At 45.6% G+C, this 12,447-nt stretch overlaps 1 protein-coding gene across 4 annotated transcripts in view; it reads left to right on the forward strand.

Annotated features, from left to right (window-relative positions):
- The window catches only part of LOC110502682 (KH domain-containing, RNA-binding, signal transduction-associated protein 2-like), a 128,283-nt gene that overhangs the window by 19,839 nt on the left and 95,997 nt on the right, over positions 1 to 12,447 (forward strand). For all 4 annotated transcript variants that reach the window (XR_005039183.1, XR_002470359.2, XM_036960398.1 and 1 more), the window contains exon 2: positions 1,840 to 1,967. Coding sequence is in view for 2 of the 4 variants with exons in the window: in XM_036960398.1 (XP_036816293.1) it covers positions 1,840 to 1,967 (128 nt within the window). In the remaining 2 variants the exon portion in view is untranslated. The remainder of the gene's footprint in view (positions 1 to 1,839; positions 1,968 to 12,447) is intronic.

Here is a 12,447-nt window from a genome sequence, read left to right on the forward strand (position 1 = left end):
AAATGCATTCGACTGAAACCTAAGTATTACCGACATTAAATCCACTCTGAATTTAGCTCCTGGTACCTTGACATAAGCAACATCAGTGTTTTTCTGAGGGCACTGATGACTGTAAAGGATAAAGGACTGACGCAAAATTGAGGAATCATTAAGCCAAGATGTTTAATATGCAGGAAAGACATCAAGGAAACCCAACTACAGTAGCTGGAAACATAAATCAGACCATAATGAGTTGATTACTTTACAGCCAGCCTCTTGAAATGCCATGTGGTTCCTTCTTCACACAGGGAACTGCATAGCCTGAACCGGAGCCAACATTCCAGACTTTGTAAGCTTGGCTTTCTTTGTGGAGACACAATGTACAGTTCTCCCCAAAATATCATTACACACACTAACAGTTAGGGCCACAAGCGGTGCATTTCAATCAAACGCAATTTGTAGCATTTATGGTGTGTCGTCCCCAATGGTTAAATAAAATTACATTTTGGCTACACAACTCGGTACAGTAGATTCCCCTCACAGGTGCTTCTACTTTGTGTGTGTTCTGTGGACACAGGTAGTTTGTAAAAACGTATACTGCATAGTATGACAGAGGCATTGATTGAATCCAGCCCAAAGAGTCATACTGTACGGGGCCAGAGAAACCAGAAGCTTTCGGTTTTCAGGGGAAAAGCAGAGAAGAGGCAAAGCCTGGAAAGAGGTGAATTCAACCCTGCTCAGGTTATACAGTACGTGCTCCAGTATGTCCAGAATTCCTCTCATGAACATTGTTTTACCCTTACAAGCTGTATGCTATCGGCTCAGTTTGAGTTGCTTTACTTTGCTTTCACTATTCATTTTTTGCCTTGGTATTATAACTATCATCCTACACAGAGGCTTAAGGCCTGAATGGAATGTAGAATAGAAGCATCATTCTGCTGTAGAATTTCTGGAGTTTTAGAAGGAACAAAGCCTTTCAGGTTCATCTGCAACTGAGACAAATGCAGTAGCACCTTACACAACCATGCCATCCCCCACCCTCTAAAGCCACCTGCCAGGAAGCTCTGCCAACAGGATGCACTTTACCCCCGTTTTCCTCACACCTTTTGTTTGTCATAGAAGTGTAGAAATAGATGGAGCTACATTGCTCTAGATCAGAACTGCTGAGGACGAGAGGAGGGGGTGGCTGTCCTAGTGAGAGATCACCCCACCCCCTGCTGCCTGTCTTCCTATCTTTCCCTTGCCCAGGTCTCCCTAGTATTGTTATACAAGAGTGGCGCAGGGCGCGGGTTGATAATGCATATTTCTGCTGAGCATTAATTTGCCAGTGACAGAGTGGTATCCCCAGAGAGGACAGGTGACAGCTTCATTTCCATCTCCGGTTTGGTGGCTGTACGCCTTTTACTCAACTCTCTCAAGTGCTATAAAATGTATCAAGCAAGAAATCACTGCTCGGTGCAGTGGGTTCCCAACTCATGACTGTCTCACTCAAACAGGTTATGTATGCTTGACCTGACAGCTCATGTCAACTACTCCTCTCACCATTTAGACACTAGAAAAAACGTTGATTATGATGACCAGTCGGAAGGTATGTTTAGGAACGGAATTATCCTGATTACGCTGTCACAGATCTCGGTTCACATTATAATACAAATAAATAAGGTGCATTTGATGGCACAGTGGAACCAAGGAGAACCAAGGAGAACCAAAGAGACACTATGGGCGTCCAATAAAGAAAACAAATAGGCTACCATTTGAACCCAGGTCGTCTCTGTCAATGATAAGGATGTTGAGGAACGTTGTTTAACCTTTCTGTTGAAGTTCTGTTTGTATACCTAATAATTTATTCTTTTCCTACAGAAATCACAAAGTATGAGGGGGATGAGTTGAGAAAAGACGGTGATGTGAAGAAATACCTCGATATCATCAGTAACAAAAACATCAAGCTCTTGGAAAGAGTACTAATCCCAGTTCAACAGTACCCAAAGGTAAGACAACCCAACATCGTTATGTTTGATCCCTTTTTATTATTCCATTAAAACCACAAACAAATAAAAAAATACTAAATGCTCATTTGTTAGAAACTCTATACAACATCAACATACTTCTTGACAGTGGATGAAGACACAGATGGAGTTGGGACCATATTGGCCATCTTGGGGGCTAAGAGTAAATCATTTCTGATGCCAAGAGTGCGGACCTCTTCACCCCATGTTGTGGTCAATACATCTGACTGTACTGTGAGAATGACTGGCCAGTGTGTGTGTGCATGTGTGCATGTGTGTGTGTGTGTGTGTTGATGATCACATTGCAGCCCTCTGTTCGGGGGAGTGGGACAGTGTGGGGAAAGCTCCAGGGTTTGATCAACCTTCTCTAGCCCTAGATGGTGGGTGTGTTAGGCATGGCGAGGGGAGCATATGATTGCATCTGACTCATATGGGGTCAGGGTGGTTCCTGCCTGCCTCCCTCCCCGCTGTCTGATGCAGAAAAATATAGCTAATTGACTGGGAGACATGTTAAAGATAGCTAGGGCTATTAATTCATTAGTCATCATCATATTTGTTTGTCGCTTATTGTATGCTCACACACAGTAATTATCAATGTGCTGCTGAAAGTGCTTCTCTTTATAGATAATGTTGAGAATCGATGTATGCGCGTTATAGTTTTAATCAATTGACATGCATTTATTGTGTATTCAGCTGTAGGGGAGAGTGGGGTAACTTGAGCCAAAGGGGTAAATTAAGCCACCCATGTTTCAAGGAAACCATACACAAAATGTATAATTTGACAAAATATTTAGGATGAGGTCATCATTTCATGGGGTTTGTGAAGGAAAAAGTGGTAAGCAAGTTAGGTCCAAAACACAGATTTTCACCAAGTCAAATTAATCAATTGTGTTCGGTGGAGATTTTAGCATGTCAATCTTGGTGGGGCAAACAACAATTTTTTTTAGATGCATTCCAACGAAGTCACTACACAACTCTAAAAAATACATTAATTGCACTATAACTGACAAATGATGCCCACAAACATTTAGGGTCTACATAAAGCTGTCCCGAGAGTGACAGCGACATAATTCAGTTCTTACAGGTTTTTTCCCTGTACACCAAGTCCGAACCGTTAGATAAATAACGGGGTCACATAAGCAGACAATGAAAGCTCTTACAATATACAATAATTACATTTCTCTAAAACAGGCTATAGGCTACATGTGCACTACCAATTCAGAACAGTAGGCTATATACCTATTTGTTCAGCACTTTTAAAATAATACCAAATTATTAGGATGAGACACATTTTTTTTTAAACTAGGCAAGTCAGTTAAGAACAAATTTTTATTTTCAATGATGGCCTAGGAACAGTGGGATAACTGGCTTGTTCAGGGGCAGAACAACAGATTTTTACCTTGTCAGCTCTGGGATTCGATCTTGCAACCTTTTGGTTACAAGGCCAACGCTTTAGCCACTAGGCTACCTGTCACCCCATAGGCTACTAACTGCTTACTACACAACATACACTTAATATTACTTTCTTAGCTATAGTATGCATATTACATCACTTATGCAGCAGCATACTAGACATATTTATGGACTCATCCTTGTTGTGCTGTGCTCACTTGAACAGGAAGTTGGCACGGTGGTCCTTTTTGTGGGCAAACTTCTCAATTACTTTGTCATCAAAGTCTGGCATTCTCTGGATGAAGTCATGCTGGATTGACAGCATGGCCAATGCATTTAACCCTTTCTGGCCCATGGAGTTACATGTGAAGGTTTTTATCCTTTTAAGGGTAGAAAAGTTTCTCTCTAAACTTTGTGGTTGAAGAGAGACCATCTCAGACAAGGCCTCCTGCAGGTTGTTCTCGTAGATGGATTTTAATAAAGAAAGTGCTGTCTTTCCAGTGTGCAGCTCAGGATGCCGGTAGAGAGTGGACAGCTCTGTTTTCATCTTCTCCTGGTTGCCCACAGGCCCTAGCTTGGTAGCACACTGGAGTTCTGCGGTGCTGAAAGGACTGTACATACTGGGGAAAATGAGCTGTCCACCAACTTTGCTGCAATTAAGTGGTCACTTTCAGAAAACCTTTCTTGCACATGAGCAGCGATTGTGTCGCATGCCTCCATCCCGGGTGCAGTGTTAAGTTCTCCGCCTTGGTTCAGTGGCAACAACGTGTCCTTTGGCAAGTGCATCAGTTTGCTCGCAAATGTTTTTGAATGTTCACCTTGAAGTTGTTGATTGCTCCGGCGATTCCTGCTGCATCAATGGTTCGTTTCTGCTTTTTTGTTGTACAAAACATCCACCTCTGGCATGACCAAGGAAAATAACTCTAGCAGTTGTAGAAATGTGGGATCCTTGAGTTTTATGGACAGGCCATAAGCCTCGCTAATGGTGATCTCATCCCATCCAGGCTGCGTGTGGATGTCCTCCATGCACTGGGCCAGTGCCCCACGGTCCTCCCACACAGCATTGACGGTTCTGCTTTTGAAGTTCCATCATGTACCCGGTTGGCCGTCTGTTCGTTGATTCCGTGAGAGTGGAGTCTTTTGGGTGTCCCCGTGAAAAAGGTGGAAAAGGAGGATAGGTCTGCAAAAAAAAATGTTTTTAAGCATGCTCACTCTACCAGCACAAAGTTGCTGAAGAGTTAGATTCAGTTGGTGTGCGTAACAGTGCACAAATTGCACGTTTGGGTAAGTCTCCTTCAGTAGCGTTTGGACACCGCGTACATTAATCAATCAATCAAATGTATTTATAAAGCACTTCCTACACAAAGTGCTGTACAGAATCCCAGCCTAAAACCCCAAACAGCAATCAATGCAGGTGTAGAAGCACGGTGGCTAGGAAAAACTCCCTAGAAAGGCCAGAACCTAGGAAGAAACCTAGAGAGGAACCAGGCTATGAGGGTTGGCCAGTCCTCTTCTGGCTGTGCCGGGTGGAGATTATAACAGAACATGGCCAAGATGTTCAAATGTTCATAGATGACCAGCAGGGTCAAATAATAATAAATCACAGTGGTTGTAGAGGGTGCAACAGGTCAGCACCTCAGGAGTAAATGTCAGTTGGCTTTTCATAGCCGATCATTCAAAGTATCTCTACCACTCCTGCTGTTTCCAGAGAGTTGAAAACAGCAGGTAGCACGTCCGGTGAACAGGTAAGGGTTCCATAGCCGCAGGCAGAACAGTTTAAACTGGAGCAGCAGCACGACCAGGTGGACTGGGGACAGCAAGGAGACATCGGGCCAGGTAGTCCTGATGCATGGTCCTAGGGCTCAGGTCCTCCGAGAGAGAGAGAGAGAGAGAGAGAAAGAAAGAAAGAAAGAAAGAAAGAAGGAAAGAAAGAAAGAAAGAAAGAAAGAAAGAAAGAAAGAAAGAAAGAAAGAAAGAAAGAAAGAAAGAAGGAAAGAAAGATAGAAAGAAAGAAAGAAAGAAAAAGAGAGAGAATTAGAGAGAGCATACTTAAATTCACACAGGACACCGAATAAGACAGGAGAAATACTCCAGATATAACAGACTGACCCTAGCCACCCGACACATAAACTATTGCAGCATAAATACTGGAGGCTGAGACAGGAGGGGTCGAGAGACACTGTGGCCCCGTCCGATGATACCCCCAGACAGGGCCAAACAGGCAGGATATAACCCCACCCATTTTGCCAAAGCACAGCCCCCACACCACTAGAGGGATATCTCCAACCACCAACTTACCATCCTGAGACAAGGCCAGGTATAGCCAACAAAGATCTCCCCCACGGCACAACTCAAAGGGGGGTGCCAGTTACCACTCATTACCGCTGCCCTGTCGTAGGTTTGTGCAACCAGCTTCTCCTTGACATTCAGCGGCACTAGGACTTGTTTGATAATGTTAGAGAGGCAAACACCAGTTTTGTCCTTCACCTCTACAAACTCCATAAACCTCTCACACACACTGTTGTCTGGTAGTGCAGCACTATCACCATCTGTGATTTACACTAGACATCAGTGGTCTCGTCTGCCTGTACAGACGCAAAAGGTGTCTCAGACACCTCCTTAGCTTCTCTGTGCACTTCATACATACAATCCAAAAGTTTGTTTTGGATCGTGCTTGATGTACCCTTAAACATTGGTTGGTCGTCATAATGCCTTTCTAGCCTGTAATCTCCTTCAAGCATTGTCTCAAAAATACACATGAAACGCCTGTGTTCAAGGAGTCGGCCGACTAGTCATGGCCCCTCAGTGCTGTCTCACAATTTCTGCACAATTGAATGCATGCTATGTCAAGCACGTACCTATTCTCCTTGTTGGTTGTGAAGGTCGTTGGCCCGTCTATATGCGGTGTGTAGTTGAGCCACAACGTTTGATTTCCCCAGTAATCCAAGTTTAACAGCTTTGTCTATATGTGATACACAATTCTCATGTTTTGAAACCCTTTCAGACAGATGTTTTAAATCCTTAAACCCAGACTTGGACCACACACCCTCTCCACTGAATAACAGGCAGGGGAAGCAAAATTGTGATTTCTTTGAGATGCTTGCAGTTAGTCACTGCTTCCTTCCAAACCACTGATTGTTGAATTTGCGATTTCCGACTTGTTGTGTAATCTTTATGTCCACGTTTTAGCTTTCATTTCTATTCATTTGACAAGGATTGAAAAGGATTTGTCAGTAGATTGCCGACTAGATTCATGATGATGACTGCTAGCTTGCTAGCTACGATTTTGAAAGTATGATGTTGTCCAATCAATGGTACTGTAGATATAATGTGATTTGATGTCATTCTATCTGTGGCCAATGACCTTGAGCATTCTTGGATGGGCACTTCTAATGTAAATCTATTGCAGCACCCAAGGAGCAAAAATTATTGAGCTCTACCCATAAGACTTGACGGTGACGTAGTGTCCCGATGAGTGACAGAACACTGAGCCAATCACGGCGCAACACTCCCCATATTTTCTGCTGGTTTGCCCCACCACCATAGAAAGCACTGAGCTAGGCTTAAAACACCTGCATTTTGGAGCTGCCTAACTCAAGAAAGCAAAACAGAGACTGTATATATATTTTTACATTGTTTGCAACTGGTATGTGACACGTATTAATCCCAAAATAACAAGCAAAACAGGCAAGCCCCAACAAAAACAAAAATGTGGGGCTCAAAACAGGCAAGCCCCAACAAAAACAAAAATGTGGGGCTCAAAACAGCTCTGCCCCACCTGCCCTGAATGATGGGTCGCCACTGATTGTTAGAGGTTTCATGACGCTTGGATCTAAACCAAAGTAGATCATTTTAAGATTGTTCTATACACCAGTTGAGGTATCTATAACCTTCAACATGAGGTCCTAAACCTAGCATGAAAGTGCATCTGTTGCTGTGTGGGCTAATATAGTCAAAATGTTGTGCCATGAGACAACTTTTTTTGGACAAGGTATGTTCTCAAAACTGTAATGTTTACATTAATTCTGATTAATCCTGCTATCTTTGTTTGCAAGAATACTATATTTCTCTTGATGGAGTGAAAAATAAAAAATTGTACCCCATTCTCCCCTATATTTATTATTATTATTGGGGAGGCCTCTGGGTAGAATAATGTCTTATTCATGCTATGGTCTATAGAAACATAGAATAATTAAAGTAAAAACCTGAAAACTGTGATTTCCATCAGAAAGTAAGTTGGGATTTTGATTTTTGATTTATTTTGTTATTTTGTGCCCCTGTGAGTTTCTGACAAAGAGATATCAGTGTAGTTATATTGCGCCACTGTGTTTAACCAAACTTTCCAATCCTGCCCTACTTTTCATCTGTAGCTCAGCTCAGTGGAATGTGTATAAATTAGGCCATCTTCTTTTGTGAAATTCAGAGATTTGTACCATGGCAACTGTACATGCTGCACAATATCAATACTCAAGCCCCGGGGTGTCAAACTCATTTTTCCCAGGGGGGCGCATTCGGTCTTCAACGAGGTCCGGAGGGCCACACTGTCTCAATTGATGATATTTCTTCGCTGTCAAAATGTGCAAAAAATTGTCCTTTATCCATTGTTTGGGGAATTTTCTATGCTCCCTGGCTGTCTACCTTTCATTTAGTTGATTATTAGCGAGCTGGACACAGTCAATTTAACAGTAATTTTAATCCTCCTGCTGTGTTCCGGTCGAATTGGACCGATTTACAAGTTCTCTCTCTGAAAAATGTAGTTAATTTAATCTGATTGTCATACATTTTGATGATTTTGATTACATTTGGATGTTTTATTTAACTTTTGTACACCTGTGGTGTTCCCGGTCTAAAATGGCCGGTCATTAGAAATGAATGGGTGAGACTACAATTAGTGTATAAAATTGAATTCAGGCACATGTCCATTCATCAGATGGACACACTTCCTCTCCCAGATCCCCATATACATGTGTGTTTGAGCACACACACACACACACACACACACACACACACACACACACACACACCACACACACACACACACACACACACACACACACACACACACACACACACACACACACACACACACACACACACACACACACACACACACACACACACACCTCACTCCCCTTCTTGGCTTCCATGGCAACCCCCACGGGTACCGCAATAGAATCTTTCCCCCATGGAACAACACCTGTTGGCATTCTCACAAACAATCGCAGCATTGTTTCAATAATATATAGAACTTTTCTCGCAGCTTTGGTATATAAAGCTTTTTTGAGGCCTTGCTCACAATTAATTCTGTGGCAGCACAATGACCAAACGATATACTGTATGTGAGGCTCTTGAGGCTCATGACACTGGTGAGGAGGAGAGAGTCCTTGTTAAACTTTGACACAAAGTAGTCTGTGATAAATAGCACAATATGTTTCATCTGAGTATTTGTTATAGTCAAAATAATCCATACATTATGCTTTTTTCCTTCAAAACCGAGTTGTATGATCTCAGGTCAATGAGGCTTACAGGCCATAAATAGCAAATAGGTTCCGCTACTGTCTGTGTTATGAGTCTGAGATGCTGGGGAGACCTGTGTTGTTGTGTGTTTTCTTGCTCTGTAGTGAATTGGCATTTGGTTCAAAGCAGTTTGGACGTGCATCCCTGGACCAGGTGCGCGCTGATGCCGTTCTTCAGCATTTGGTTGAAGCGTTCCACCCTTCCGTTAGCTTGTGGGTTGTAGTAGGCCGTGCGGATGTGTTTGATTCCCTTGTTGATGAGATAGGAGGAGAACTCGAGGTCAGCTGGGGCCCATTGTCCGTGGTGAGGGTGAGGGGTAGGCCCCACCTTGTGAACAGGCTGTCTAGGATGTCCACAATGGCCTGTGTTGTGACAGTTCCGACAGGAACCACTTCTGGCCACTTAGAGTGGAGGTAATGTGCCACCACCAGGAAGTGCTGATGGTGAGGGACTGCGTGCCCATGGATCTTGCCACAGATGTCCAGCTGGATGTGCACCCAGGGGCGGGACGGCCACGCGAGAGGCTGCAGGGGGGGTGGGGCGGACTTTCCTGTTTTCTCACTGAGGAGGCATGCAGCACAATCCCTGACCAGGGCTTCAATGTCGTGGTCGATGCCTGGCCACCACACAAGGTCTCGACATTGCTGCTTGACCTATGCCCAAGTGACCCTCGTGCTCCATTGATAGAACATATGCACGCAGGCCACTCGGGACCACAGTGCAAAACCCTCGAGAGACACAGACTTCTTCCCAGCAAGAAAGTTTGTGCTTCACCCTGGCGAAAATCGCCAGTTCTTCTGGCACACGTGCTGGCCATCCAGTGCATATGTAGGTGTGCAGGGTAGACAGTGTGGGATCCTGTTCCGATGCTTACTTCTGCTCCTCCAGTGAGACTGAAGGGGAGTGTAGAGCATTTGACCGAGCTCTGTTACATTGTCGTCTGGCAAGACAGTCAGAGTAGGAGCGTCAAAGGATCGAGAGAGGAGGTCTGCCACCACGTTATCCCTCCCCGGAGTGAACTTCAGCTGATAGTCATACTGTCTGAGGTGGTCGGCCCATCTGTGCAGCCGAAGTGGCTTGTGGCCAGTTCCTGATGCTGACAGTAGCGTTTTGAAGGACTGGTGGTTAGTTTGGAGCGTGAACAGCTGGCCGTATAGGTAGAGGTGCCACCTTTCACACGCCCAGACACAGGCCAGTGCTTCTCGTTCGCCCACAGAGTGCCATTGTTCAGTGGGGCTCAGGGCCCATGAGGCGAAGGCGACAACCTCTCAATGCCATTCTGCAGCTATGAGAGGACAGCTCCTAGTGCTCCAGCTGAGGCGTCACAGGTGACAATGGTGGGGCAGATGTGGTTAATGTGAGCCAAAACTTGCGCTTCATTGAGTCTGAGCAGGCTTCCGTCCAGGCTCGTCCTTCTTGAGGAGCTGGTGCAGGGGCGCTGTGGCCTGAGAGTAGTGGGGCCGAAACCGGAGGTAGTAGGCTGCCATGCCCAAGAATGAGGCCACCTGAGAGGCTGAGGTCAGTTCCGGGATGCGGAGGATGGCTTCAATGTTCGACATGAGTGGGGCAATGCCTTTGGACGACAGGCGGAAACTCACAAACTCGACGGCTGAAGCTGCAAAAGGTGCACTTTCCACCGTTCAGGGTCAGGTTGTTCCGCAGTAAAGCACTGAATACTCTTTGGAGTCAATGGTCATGGATGTGGAGGTCAGGGCCGTGGACCATAATGTCATCCAGATAGACTGCCACCCTGGGTTTTTCAGTGAGGATGGTGCTCATCACCTTCTGGAAGCAGCTGGGGGCGGAGCTAAGTTCAAAAGCCATGCGTGTATATCTGAACACACCAGCATGTGTGACAAAGGCTGTGAGGTCTCTGCTGGTTGGGTGGAGGGGCACCTAAAGTTAACCCTGACGCCGGTCAAGCTTCGTGAAGACCTTGGAGCAATGAAATTGTGAGGTCAGCTCCTCAGCTGTAGGCAAGAGGTAGTTATCCGGGACAACAGTCTTGTACACAGCACAGAGATCCACACAAGTCCGGATTCCACCTGACTTTTTGGTTGTGATGACCAAGGTTGAAATCCAAGGGGCAGCGTTGACCCTGTCAATGACACCTGCCTCCAACTGTGACGTCATCATGCAGTGCAAAGGGAATGCGCCGCAGGGGCTGCATGACTGCGGTCACGTCCGGGTTCACTAGGGACCTGTGTGTAAAAGCTGTGAGGCAGCCCAGTCCATCAAACAGAGTTGGCCGGTTCTGTTGCCATGTGCCAGTAACTTGGTGGATAGCTGACCCACTGTCATCTCTTAGTGTGAACCCTAAGCTTAAGAAGAGGTTGAGGCTCAGGAGCTTGGCACCCCACTTTGCAACGTGAAATGTGAATGATGGCAGGTGCTTGGCGCTGTAGTGCACTGGGACCTGGAGGGTGCCTGAAATGTCTATCTTGGATCTACCATACCCACACAGTGCAGTTGAGGTCTGTTGGAGTGGTAGGTGACTGAAAAACTTGTAGTAAGTTGCAAGGTTGAGCAACGACACCGCAGTGCCAGTATCCAGTAGCAAAGGCAAACCCACCTCACCCAGCTGCACAGTACATGTCTTGAAGGACACATGGATAGTGAGACGGTTCTGATTTCACTGTGTTCATGGTGAGAGCGAGATGCAAATAAGGGCCTGTTCTGGGTGGAACTAGCAGTTGGGGCAGAACGACACACTTTAGCAAAGTGATTGTATTTTGAACAGTTCTTGCATATTTTCCCACGGGCTGGGCAGTTTGAAGCCATTGAATTCTGAGAGCTAGCCCCACAGTTGCCACTGCTACTTCGGTTTGTTTGTCTGTGTGACTGCTGCACAGGCATGGTGGTGTCTGTGTCCATGCATCTATTGACGTGGGAGGGCGTGCGCAGCGTGTGATCGTTGTAGTGCACATGCTCGGGCTGAAGCTGCTGTGTGAGAATGGCTGGGGGCCAAGTGTATCCTGCAGAGCTGTCTGTTATCATAGTAGAGCATTCCAAAGCTGATTCCTGGAGTGCTATTTTAATAGCTCCATCAAGTTGTAAAATATCTGATTCCAAAAGCAGTGTCTCTCTTGTCTTTTCACATAATGTCCCCTCTATCAGCTGATCCCTGATGATCTAGCCACGCAGCTTTGAATGGACTCACCCAGGCATTGGTGTCTGTTCCGTAACCGGTAGCGTTGGAGGAGCACTCACTCTTTCCCAACGAAGTGGTTCCGTAGGAGGCTGACTGCAGGTGTGAATGTAGGAGCCGATCCAAGCGCTCTGAAAATCCTCTGTCCCTCTGTACTGAGGCAGTGATGGAGCAGTGCTGTCCTCCGCTTGTCGGAGATTGTAGAAAAGTCCATAGCTTCAAGATAATTGTTAAAACTTTCAAGTCAGTTATTCAACGGGACTGGAGGTTCGCCAAGCACGGCGAGGAATGGTTCTGGTGGTGGTAAGCTGAATTCAGCCATCTTCGTCGCCAATGTTATATTTAGCTTAGCTGTCAAAGAACGCACATCCGGGGCCTCCCGGGTGGTGCAGTGGTTAAGGGTGC

The sequence above is a fragment of the Oncorhynchus mykiss genome, chromosome 23 (assembly GCF_013265735.2).
Source record: "Oncorhynchus mykiss isolate Arlee chromosome 23, USDA_OmykA_1.1, whole genome shotgun sequence".
Classification (NCBI taxonomy): domain Eukaryota; kingdom Metazoa; phylum Chordata; class Actinopteri; order Salmoniformes; family Salmonidae; genus Oncorhynchus; species Oncorhynchus mykiss.